Source organism: Notolepis coatsorum (assembly GCF_963971535.1).
Source record: "Notolepis coatsorum genome assembly, chromosome: 17".
In the NCBI taxonomy this organism is placed as follows: domain Eukaryota; kingdom Metazoa; phylum Chordata; class Actinopteri; order Aulopiformes; family Paralepididae; genus Notolepis; species Notolepis coatsorum.
This window is the reverse complement of record NC_140181.1, coordinates 71,593,622-71,606,387: the sequence shown is the minus strand read 5'-3', so window position 1 is coordinate 71,606,387 and position 12,766 is coordinate 71,593,622. Positions and strand designations below refer to the sequence as shown.

Below are 12,766 nucleotides of genomic sequence, written 5' to 3'. Positions count from 1 at the left end.
TCAGCATGTGGGAACGTTATATTTTTTCATTCATACATTGTTGTGTTAATACCGTCTAGAATATAAGTGTTTTTAAGCTTTCCTGCTGTAATTCCAAAAACTAGAGTTATAGGCCCTGACGCATATGATAGATTATCGATTGGCGTTTCTTTCCTATACACGCTATATTAAAAAATTCAAATGTATATGATCGGTATACATTATGCTTCATCATGTGTGAAGGAAAGGGGGGGGGGGGGGTCGTTTATAATTCCTTGATCGTCAGTAACTGCTTTATTTAGTATGGGTTGATATGTTGAGCAGATGGTTTGCAGTGAAATGAATAAACAATCGGGCTGAAAATAACGTTATATTCCTCTTACCGTTCGCCGATGAGACTGGAGGAAAAAGATCCCAATTATTTGACGTCGATTGCCTACATCCATTTCCGGTTTGTATGGCGCAATAAACGCCGAAATCATATCGATTATTGCGTTTAGAAAGCGATCTAAATGCACTAGAGTGTTTGTCTGGATCCACGTAACAAGATATGACTGCTTGAGGGATTTCCTCGACGCACCGATCGCCACTTCCGGTTTTGGCGAGAGTGTAACTCGCCCGACCATCCATCAGGTGGCGGTATTGAGGCGTTGCAATCTCATACAGGGTGCCGCTGCAGTCCGGAGGGAGGCTGGATGAATTATGAATGCCATGGTGAAAAAAATTTAATATTGATCCCAAAAACGATTTACGCCGTTGTTGGCGTTCAACGCATGGCGGGCAATAAAGCCTTACGCCGTTTTTGGCGACCAATGTGTTAAAGGGCCAACCACGTATATATACGTGGTAAACTCGTTTTTGCTTTTATTGCATTTTAATAACCTACTCGATGTCACGGAGCGGCACTGCAGATATTCCCTACTCTTGGGATTCGGAAAAGTGCATTACCGGCCAGATCCTGGTAGTGGCCCTGTCTCGAGAATGGAGTACTCCTTGTTTTCAGACCGGATGTAATTTTTTTCCCATTCTGGCCTACTTTTTCTGTTAGCCTGAACCTATGCCTTCATCGCATGGAATGCTTTTTGCGACTCCGAATTCAGTATGCAGTAAAGGAATATAGCATCAGCCAATGGACATATCAATCTACCAGATGGCGATCAATAACTGGGAAATCCTTTTTGGGATCCAACCGGCCACAGGTAAGCGCTATTTGACATAAATTACAGCCCGATCGGGCCTTGTTCTCATATCCAACCCTCATCAGCGTATGAGGCTTCAATAACGAATGCCGTTATTGGTAATCAATCATCAGAAACGACTCCCCCCCCCCCCCCTTTCATGCATTCATGGTGGAACATGATATCGATCATATGCATTTAGATTTTTATCTCTAGCTTGTGTATGGCCGAAACGCCCGATTTAACGTTATTAGCTATTAGCCCTGTAACTAGCTTTACAGGAATTAGCCTAGACCAATTCGATATAACGTTCATATTCACGACGCTATAAAATGGGAACGTATTGATGAAAAAGAAATTTCTTTATGGCATATTGAAGGGAAGGTTTATAGTGTCAATTGACAATGACAATAGACACATAGCAATCATTTAAAATATAGATTTAGCTCTACAAACAACCTCACGAATAGTTAAACCTTGTTATGAGAAGCTGGCCTTATAGAGTGGGGCCCGACTAATCCCAGTGGCCGCCAATGTGTTAAAGGAACACGCCAACATTATAGGAATATTCGTTTACCAGTAGAAAGCTATCCTGCGTGTTAGCCTAGCTTAGCACAATGAATGGAAGTATCGGTTAGCCCAAGCGCTGGCCAACTAACACCTCTCCTGGAGTTTAAGCTAGGCTACCAATACTGTCCGCTTCCCTTCATTGTGCTAAGCTAGGCTAATGTGCAGTTGGATAGCTTTCTCCTGAAGGCACAGAGAGGAAACTGGTATCTATCTTCTTGTCTCAATCTGGAGAAAACAGCGAATTACCCATAATGTTGGCGTGTTCCTTTTTTAATCGAGTGCGCACCGAAAAGTGGAAGGACATGCAGAAGTTAATCCTGGTCTTGCTCCGTTGATGACCGTAGGTAAACAACACATTCTCTTTTTATTTTTTTAAATGTGTTTTTGTAGATTTTTATTGGTTTGTAATAGGGCTGTCCCCCACTAAGGATTTGGATGGTCGACTAGGATTGGCCAAAATGTGCCGTTGCCGTTAGTCGACTATTGGTCGACTTAAAAAAATATGTATATATATATATTTTTTTTTTTTTTTTTTTTATTATAAATTTTTTATCATTCCATTTGGGCTGTGGGGGGTGCTTAATGTCTGAAGGAGTCGACTGAAGGCTTCTTGTCCTCTGCAAAAGCATGCAATTGGTCCACTGATGGATACATCTTGATATTTGTCTTGTCTAGTGTGTTCATTAGATGGGTGAAATCCTCTTTCAGTGCCTCTGTGCCTGTTTTCGTAGGCAGTTAGCCTCTGGTATGCGTGCCATTAGCGTTACCCACGCTTCTAGGCCTCTTTTCTTTTGGAAAGAATGATTAAAAAAAAATATATATATATTTTAATTTCTTTTTATTATATTCGACTAAGAGGTTGGCCAGTCGACTACGGCTCGACTAATCGATTAATAGGGGTCAGCCCTAGTTTCTACTACCGGGCAGTCCGGTAGAGAGAGAGGGAGAGGAGGAAATTCAAGACAGAGCAGGGGAAGACATTCGGCAAAGGACGCCGGGTCCGGGAGTCGAACCCGGGTCAGCGGTTTCGCGACGCAGCGTGTTACATGGTGTGCTACTAGAGAGCCCCAAACAACACATTTTCATAGTAGGTGTACATCACCCGTCTAGTGTGGAACAGAATGAAATGGAGAATACAGAAGACAAAGATGATGCATAATGTGAACATGTAAAAATACATCTTCTATTTCTCGCAGATATATTTTAGTGTACCGTTTAGGTGGAAAAAGAACATTTACGAGCAGCCACCATGTTTTTCCTGCTCCCCACACTTGACAACAGCTTGTTAGTCCCGCTCGTGGCTCTAATTGGCTAATTGTTAGCCCCCCCGCAGGCTCTCATTGGATAATCTCTTTTTTAACCGAGAAACCGCTGTTACATGTCATGCTGCCAGACCTGCAGGATCAGTTGACTCTAGAGTGGGCGGATTCAAAGGTCTGGATCCAGGCAACGGCACCAGTTATTTTAAAGCACCTTCTTCTTTTCTTCATCCATCTGTCATTTTCACATGCACGATTCTTCTTTCCAATAATGAGGAATGACATTCCTTTTCATAATCGTCGTAATCCGTTGAGGGTGGACAATAAAGTGTTATTTAGCCTCGTCAGCCTCCCCTCAGACTGATTCCATCTTTTGCTTTGATATTACGGTTGAGTCGTATGATCAGAGGCTGTGCTGCTCGGCCCACGCTCAAGAATCATAGAGGTTCAATTCTCTATGGCTGGCGAGCAAGTTCTTCCTCCATTCAGTGCACTGACGTGAAGAGACAATACCTTGATTTCAGTTGTTTTCTGGTGTACTCACTCGCATGGGACATCATTGAATGCATTTCAATCCAAATAGGCTATGCTGTTCAATTGAAAAGGGCCAATACAGAAACATCTGTTGTTAGTTTGTTGCTGTACTGTAGCTGGTCAGTAATGGGCTACTGGCATAGCTGGTGAGAGCAGTACTTGCAGGCTTTGCCCGCTCGCACGAATGTAGGCATCTCTGTGAGTGAGTACCATTCTAGTTGTTGATATAGAGCCAGTATTATTTAAGCTCTGTTTAGTCTTCCCAAGGTGTCATCGGCCTAACTTGACGAAACACCGCTAGGGATGCACCGATCCAATATTGATATCGGATATCGGCTCCGATATGACTAAAATAGCTGACGGAAATAATTCTTTTTATAATATAATAAATTAAATTAGAAATAACAATTCAGTACATTTATATCAATGTGTTAATTTGTTACATTTGTTTAACTAATGTTTTAAGTCAAGCCTGATGTTGCCTTGCACAAAAGAATGATTCTCTTCCACACAGTGAGGCATACAGTTTATTAATTGAACAATGGGTATCGGATCGGTACTCTGTATCGGCCGATACCCAAAGCCCAGGTATTGGTATCGGTACTGAAAAGGTCGGATCGGTGCATCCCTAAACACAGCAAAGGGAGGTGCCCACTTGATAACCCTGGTGATATGCTGGCTCTCACTGCCTGTCTATATACATGTTGGGTTGTGGTGGCTATTAGAGACCATGGGCTAGATCCACAAAGAATGCACGGAGCAAGTTGCACCCTTACTTAAAATTAATTATGAATTGAAAATGGGGGACCCTGATGTAAACAAGACGAAAGTCTTTCTCTGGTCTGCATCCCCTTAACAATTGTGTGTATTGAGCCGTACTGTATTGTACCCATTCTGCAATCTGTTAATAAAATTTCAAGGGGCTGTCTTAAATGCTTCGAAGCTTCGAACGTTCGATTCGATGGCACAAGCTTCGAACATAAAAAAAAAAAAACGATTTTTTTTTTTTTTTTTTTACTTCGATTTGTGGGTGTGTGTGTGTGTGTGTGAACTACCCATCCCAGTTAGGACAGCCGAATCCCGTCCAATCTTTCGCCGTCGACTAAAGACTCACTTCTTCAACCATTATCTGAAATGATAAAAAAAAAAAAAAAAAATCTAACCGTGACTAACCTTACTGTCATGCACTTGTCCTAATAAACTAACCTACACTGTAACACGCAACACTTTGATGAACATTGTTACTCAGCTGATAGAGTTGTACCCTTCTTGCTGTCTTGTCGTACAGAACTTGTAAGTCGCTTTGGATAAAAGCGTCAGCTAAATGACTAAATGTAAGTGTGTGTGTGTGTAGGTGTGTGTGTGTGTGCGCGCACCTTGTAGAATTCCACACATAAGAAAGAAAGATACTGGGATGAATAAACAAAATAGGAAATAAAATGTAGAAATGCATGCAATACATAAATAAATATGAATCTCCATATATGAAATATAACATTTAGATAAGGTGCTACTGAGATGTTTTGGTGAGTTCTTTGTTTTTTTGTGGAAGTTGCCCTTCTTAAAAATGCATGAACATTCACTGATAATTGGTCTGTAGTGGAGTCTACAAGGTCTACATTGCCGGACCATGTAGAATCCGGACCTTGTAGACTGACATAATTCTGTGCATAGTTTAGTCTACACAGGCCATATTTCAAATAATCTAAATCTTACTTCATTCATCTTAAACATTCTTGATTTGGGGGATTGGTAGTTCCCATGAAATCTGAAGTTGTTCAAACGACAACAGCGATCCACCTTGAATTAAATCACACAGCCGAGTGAAACCTTGTTGGATGCGTCAGTCACGAAAGGGGCTACTTAATTAATTAATCCAACCCACTTTATTTATAGAGCACATTTAAAAACAACAACGTTTACGAAAGTGCTGTACAAGTCCCACAACATAAGATTAAAAAATAAAATAATTTTTTTTTTCTTTTTTTCTTTTTTTTTTCTCGAAGCTTCGAATTCAAATCGAAGCTCGGCCCCGAAGCTTCGATTGCCAAAAAAAGCTTCGAAGGTCAGCCCTCATTCAATCAATCACCGTGCAGATTGATTGATTGAATGCTGAATTGGGGGCCATTTGGGCCATGTAATACATTCATAGTGTGTAATTCCATAGTATTTATAGGCATGTTAAGACTTTCTTTTGGCAATGGGAGTGGGTTTCTTCACTATTAGTGCACAAGTATCTTGTCTTTTATTATAAATTACTGCATCACCCTTCATGTACATTTTATATATATGGAGACGGAGTTCTGTCTAATTTAATTTGTTGCAACTACCCCACAATAATCTAGTGAAAACCCTTTGTATACGTAGCAAACGATAGCCTACAATAGGTTATATAACAGTAGGGCTGCAACTAACGATTATTTTGTTATCGATTAATCTGTCGATTATTTGATCGATTAGTTGATTAATCACAACAATTGATTCTATTTGCAATTGAATATTTCTAAACGTTTTACTAGTATGCTCAGGTCACATGGGTAGTTGCTTCTTTGACACCACCTACTGAATACCCAGAGTAGGAGATGAGCCATGGAGTTTATTTATGTCTATAAATGCTGTGTAGTATGGATGCCTATTGTACATGAGTAGTGAGTAGCCTACTTGCCATTACTGCTTTTTATCTATTGACTCATTATAGCTACTTTATTATCTTGAAATAATATAACACCTGCCCATTACTATGACGTAAAACAATACAAAATTTAATAAACTACCAGCCAGAGAGTTTCTTTACCGGCCAAAAATTATAAATAGCTTGTGAGCGAAACGCGAGTTGAGTCCTGGCTCTAGGTAGAATCACGAATAGTGGTTTAACACATTCAGGGCCATTGGGGCCCGTCTAATCCCACTCTATGAGGCCAGCTTTTCATTACAAGTTTTCACTGTGCTTGAGGTTGTTTGTAGAGCTAAATCTATATTTTATATTATTTCTATGTGTCCATTGTCATTGTCAATTGACAGTATAAATCTTCCCTTCAATATGCCATAAAGAAATAATTTTTTCATCAACACGTTCCCATTTTATAGCGTTGTGAATATGAACGTTATATCGGAATGGTCTAGGGTAATTCCTGCAAAGCTAGTTATAGGGTGCTAAAATAATAACGTTAAATCGATTAGCATTTTGGCCCTACACAAGCTAGAGTTAAAAATCAAAATGCATATGATCGGTATCATGGTCCACCATGAATGCATGAAAGGGGGGGGGGGGAGTCGTTTCTGATTATTGATTACCAATAACGGCATTAGTTATTGCAACATCATACGTTGACCGGGTGGAACAAGGCCCGATCAGATTGAAATTGACGTCAAATCGCTCTTACCTGTGGCCGGTTGGATTCCAAAAAGAATTTCCCAGTTATTGATCGCCATCTGGTAGATCGATATGTCCATTGGCTGATGCTATATTCCTTTACTGCATACTGAATTCGGCGTCGCAAAAAGCCCTCGCTTCAGGCTAACAGAAAAGCTAACCCGGAGTGAAAAAAAAGTGACACCCGCGCCAATACCAGGATCTGGCCGGTACTTCACTTTCGGAGTCCCGATATGCCGTTTCCAGCCAACATACAGCTCCGTGACATTGAGTAGGATATTAAAATGGAATAAAAGCAAAACCGAGTGGTAACACGTATACCGGTATATATACATGGTTGGCCGTTTAAGGATGGTGCCCAATAATGTTTATATACGTGGTTGGCCACGAAACGGTTAAGAGAAGTTATTTATATTTTGAATGTGATTCATTGCCCACTAGTTAGATTACACGTTGTGCATGTTATGACTTTGAACGTGTGCAGCAAAAGGCACATACAAGTAACAATACGTCGATCATGAATATGCAAATCGACACCATTTCATGGTCGATGACGTCAACCACGTCGACTTTCTTCACTGAACGCTTATCTTTATCATTAGGACACAAGTATCTTGTGTTTTATTATAAATAAATAGGACTTAGAAATGTAGCAAAGGAGTGTTATTTATTGCTTATGTTTTAGCTTTTAGTAAACATTAGCAAACACACAACAAACAACAAACACAACAACAAACAAAAGTTTACAGTATTGTAGTAGCTGTTGCTTAGCAACGCACCACACATTTCCCCTAAAACTGTGGGTCTGTGGGCCTTTTAGATGCCATGTTCATAATGAGCTGTCGGAGCCTGACGCGCCGCTCTCCTCTCCGCTCCTCAGGTGGGTGCATAGTGAATGTGCTGCGCCGGTGGAGCCTCCAGACGACAAATGCGTCTGCCTCCCCTGCAAGGACGCTCAGCGGCCGCCCGTCACTCAGACGGATGCAGCGGAGGTGCCGACCAGAGAGGCGTGCGCGGAGACCGAGGGACGCGCGGAGACGGCGGAGTTGACGGCGGCGGCGGGACATAAAGACATATTGGAGGGGGCGTCAGCGGCTCGGGCCGCGGCTGAAGAGGAGATGCCCATGGAGTTGGGTATGTTGGAGTCGGCGAAGCCTACAACCCAATTTCCATTTCCCCTTTTTTATAACTTATCGCATATTTAAATGAAGCGAGAGGATATTTGTTTGATCCATATGTAGTTATGTAACTGGTCTGTCTCGGCTTAAGGGATGGAAGCAGAGGTTGTTGACATGTTAGAGGGGGAGGACGGCACCATGGAGGAGGGGCCACAGCTGGAAACAGAGGAAGCTACTTCAGAGCTGCCCACTGCTCTGCCCGCGGCTGCAGGTAAACACTGAACCCATTATGGAGATTACACATCAAACTACTTGATTATTTGATGATAGAGTTTATAATGACGGATTTATGAACGAAAACACTAATAAACCTGCATTCTCTTAGCCCCAAAAGAAGAATGCGGACAGACGGAACAGACGGCCTCTTGTCCACCGGCTTCTGAAGAGGGAACGGAAGAGGCTGCCAGCCAGCCAGCCCAGACCAGCCCCGCCCAGGACCCTACGGCAGAGCCCCACTCTGACGCTCAGAAAGCAGAACCAACCCCAGTGTCTGAGCAGGGCCCTGGAGAGAAGGAGGAGGACGAGCAGGCTAAGCCTTCTGTAGAGCAGAAGACCTCACAGGAATCTCACGCAAACAGTACCGAGGTTGTGTCGGCTCCCGAGCCATCCAAACAGGCTGCACCAAAGTCACCAGCGCCGGCTGCGTCCACGCCAGAGGAGCAGCCTGTTCCCATGGAGATGGACAAGGCCGACCAGGCGGAGGAAGCTCCGATCCCCGGGTCTCCTCCCCCTCCTCCCGCTACCGCCTCGCTGTCTGTCGACAGGCAGGAGGCCTCCTCCTCTTCGGACATGGAGGGCAGGCTACTGCCTCTCTCCGAGGAGGAGGACGAGGAAGAGGACGAGGAGCAGGGGAAGGGCGAGGGAGACTGCGAGGAGGTGAAGATCAAGCAGGAGCCACCGGACGAGCAGGAGGTGAAGTCGGAGCTGCTGCTGGACGACGCGTCCAACATGAGCCACGGGGACGAGAGCAGCAGCGGCTTCATGGGCTCCCCGGCCGAGCCCGACGCCCAGCTCTCCATGGAGCTGAGCCTGGTGCCGGCCGGCCGCTCGCGCTCCGACTCCCTGCTCACGGAGACGGACGACTCGCTGCCCTTTGATCCCCTCAAGTGCGACGGGGAGAAGGTGAAGCGGAGGGGCTCCCCGGGCCGCTCGCGGGTCAAACAGGTAAAAGTCACCGTCACCGTCAGACCAGCTTGCTTCACCACCTGCCGTGGCTTTGGGGCTTCTGTCTCCCTATAGGATATGTATGTTCTGTACTGGTGGTGCTATCTGAAGGTTGTCTGTAACATAAACTGACAGGGATTTCTTCATATACTTTCTTTTGGCTTTCAGGGACGGAGCAGCAGTTTCCCTGGGAAACGGCGGCCTCGCGGGGGTGGCGGTGGTGGAGGGAGGGGTCGAGGCGGAAGGTCGCGTCTGAAAGCCATGGCATCCTGCATCGACGCCTTCTTGGTACGCTGAGATCCACATGCCCGTTGTTAGACAACATTTTCTCAGAATTGTAACTTTTGGCACATCCATGTTAAGATGTTGGAAACTCATATTCCTTCCTCCCCCACAGCTAAGCATGACCTCGGACACTGGAGTCAGTAAGGAGGAGGACGAGGAGGAGGACGACGCCATGCAGAACACGGTGGTGCTCTTCTCCAACACTGATAAATTTGTCTTGCTCCAGGTACGTCTGTCCTTTTCATACCGATTGACATTTCCAAGTCCTCTTTGGCATTTACAGCGCCGATGACCCATATATGTCACGTTTCTCCTCTGTAACGTCAACTGACTCTCTATCGTGTTCTCTCTCTCTCTCCTCTTTCATTGCTTTTCTGCCTACGTTCTCTTCCGTCTCAGGACATGTGCGTGGTGTGTGGCAGTTTTGGAAAGGGTGTGGAAGGGCAGCTGTTGGCGTGCGCTCAGTGCGCCCAGTGTTACCATCCGTATTGTGTTAACAGCAAAGTAAGCATAATTGTTTACCTCTCTGTTTTTTCTTTGCCATTCAGGCAGCTTGTTTATTTGCAGATACGTTAAAACCTGCGCTCCTCCTCTGTAGATCACTAAGATGATGCTTCGTAAGGGCTGGCGCTGTTTGGAATGTATTGTGTGCGAGGTGTGCGGGAAGGCCTCGGACCCCTCCCGCCTGCTGCTCTGTGACGACTGTGACGTCAGCTACCACACCTACTGCCTGGACCCACCTCTGCACACTGTGCCCAAGGGCGGCTGGAAGTGCAAATGGTAATAAAGGAAGATAAAAACAACTCCTGGACCATGGCGCCTCTTTCAGCCTTGTGGTTTTGAATGGGGTCAAATGGAAATTAATCCATGTCGATTTGCATATTATGTAAAGTGTTTGTGCCTCTGCTCTGAGTTTGTGCTTCAAAGGCCCAGTTCTCTGCCTCTTGTTTCTGTAGCAAAAAAAAGAAAAAAAAAAAAAAAAACCTGCTGAATCACTCGCATAGGTTTTCTAAAAGGCTGGTTCCACCCGGCATTGAGATCCGATCAGGGTGATCTCGATCACAAGCGGACAGCTCCAAGTACAGGTGTAAACACACTTGAGACGCACTGAGGACACACTGAGATCCGGTCGCTCGGACCACATTCAGAGGTTGTCTAGGCAGCATATGGCCACATTCTGTTAGCAGTGTGTACGCAAATGTGTCCTGGGTCACATTGAAGGATCACCTAGTCAATTGCATTATGTCTTCTGGAGTATTAACCTCTTTCTATATAATTCTATGAACATAAGAGAAGATGAAGGTATCTGCTTTTCTCATTTCCAGTTGGTTCTCGGATTGCGTAAAGCTGGCTTTAGCCACCGTGTCTAAATGTTTCGAAACGCCCACATATAGGCTATACTTTTTCAAAAAAGTAATGAACAAATGTTAAGCAAGAGTGTTTAAGTAATCAGAATAGTTTGACTTGTCGTACAAAACTTGTAAGTCGCTTTAGATAAAAGCGTCAGCTAAATGACTAAATGTAAACGTAGTCTATTATAATGTGGGTTTGCCACGCCCCTTTGGCAGCCCCATGCTCATAATCCACAAAACAATTATTGATTCAAAGCCATTTAACACATTCAGTGCCACGCCCCTTCCGGGAAGTGACCCCTTCCTTGCCGTCCATTAACCCCATGTAAACGTAGTTGTAGTTTGTAGAGCTAAACCTATATTTCATAGTATAGCTATGGGTCTAATAACGCTGTCGAGTCTCAGTGACTTGCTTCTGGTCAACGTGCAAAAAAAAGATAATTTTTTCATCCGTACATTTCCGTTTTATACTGTTTTGAATATGAATATAGTTTGGTTGCTTCTGAGTCATTCCAGGGAAAAGACGCGAAAACTGCGTTTTTGTGTAATTCAATAAACACGTTGTCATTTTTCGCCTGATTATCGGATCTTCCTGAAATCAACGTTGGATCATAATTATTATCCTTCCTCGTGCAAGCATGCAATGTGGTTTAGACCGGCGCGCCGCCGCCCCCCCTCTCCTGCAACCCAACGGCAAACAGCCATACACATAAAACAACACAGATAGCTTCAATCGCCGTAGAAATAAATATCAGATCAACGCAAGCTTTCATATATAGTTTTCTCTTACCTGGTCTCTGATGTAATGCAAAAAAAATAATCCAAATATCTGATCGCCATTCCAGTTATCCACAGCGATCCTGTCTCCGACGTTGTTGGGCATTGCACTTCAACGGGCGAGGGGGGTCAGTAGTCCAAACCATCCCTACAAGGGTGTGTTTTGCCGGAGTGTTTAGGACATGCCCCCCCCCCCCCCCCCCCCCCCCCCCCACCGCAGCTCAGTAGAGAAAAGAAACTAACCCGTTTCTAACGGGGTGCAATAATGGCTGAAGGCGTTAGAGGGCGGTATGAGACCGTCTGCCAGCTCAGACACATTCAGTACAACATGCACAAGGTGCCCCGCTGAATTATGAAGGGCCATAGCGAATAAAAGAAATACCGTGAGAAAAACGTAGATCTACGTTTCCGGCACTCGACGATCGGGCGACAGAAACGTAGTTCTACGTTTTCGGCAACCAAATGGTTAACACCATTGACGAATTTAGTCTTTCAAAAAGGGTCCGATCTGCTCAATGCACCACTCTACAAATTCCCGGAGTGTAGATACATTCATTCATACGGTCACTTTACTCACTTCTGGAAAAAAGCTATGAGGACGCCGCAAAGGAGTTAATGTTGAGTGTAAATCTGGAGTCTGGAATGAATAGCCTCAGCAAGGGAAGTGTTATGTGATTTTAAGAGATGGGCTTAATCTGCTTTTGCAGATGGCTGTCATCGCTGGAGACACTCGCTGGTCATACGTGTCTATTGCTTGGAAATACAGTTTCTGACGCTCTGTCTGTCGCCTGGAGAGTGGTTTATTATTGGCGTCGCGCTTCCCTATATATTCACAGCTTTCGGGTCGTTTGAATCTAACAGAAAAGTTTAATTCATGCAGAATGAGCAGGCGAGGTCTGCTAATATCCACAATGAGAATATGGAAGGAGGATAATGAGTAGATGCTCATATATGCGGGCGTACATTTTTTATTTCATTTTAATTTCTTATTGGTTCCGTTTATGGTAATGTAAAAGTAAACGGCACCGTTATGAGCAGATAATCTCTCCTATTTATTCATTTCAAATGTGACGGTAGTTGATAAGAGAGAGAGAGGGGGAATCGAGACGAGCAGTGT

At 44.2% G+C, this 12,766-nt stretch overlaps 1 protein-coding gene across 1 annotated transcript in view; it reads left to right on the top strand.

The window, feature by feature from the left end:
- The window catches only part of kmt2d (lysine (K)-specific methyltransferase 2D), an 81,072-nt gene that overhangs the window by 13,992 nt on the left and 54,314 nt on the right, over window positions 1-12,766 (top strand). Inside the window, exons 10-16 of the mRNA XM_084333490.1 lie at window positions 7,774-8,027; window positions 8,163-8,282; window positions 8,397-9,235; window positions 9,404-9,523; window positions 9,633-9,746; window positions 9,920-10,024; window positions 10,119-10,300. Coding sequence (XP_084189616.1) covers window positions 7,774-8,027; window positions 8,163-8,282; window positions 8,397-9,235; window positions 9,404-9,523; window positions 9,633-9,746; window positions 9,920-10,024; window positions 10,119-10,300 — 1,734 coding nt within the window. The remainder of the gene's footprint in view (window positions 1-7,773; window positions 8,028-8,162; window positions 8,283-8,396; window positions 9,236-9,403; window positions 9,524-9,632; window positions 9,747-9,919; window positions 10,025-10,118; window positions 10,301-12,766) is intronic.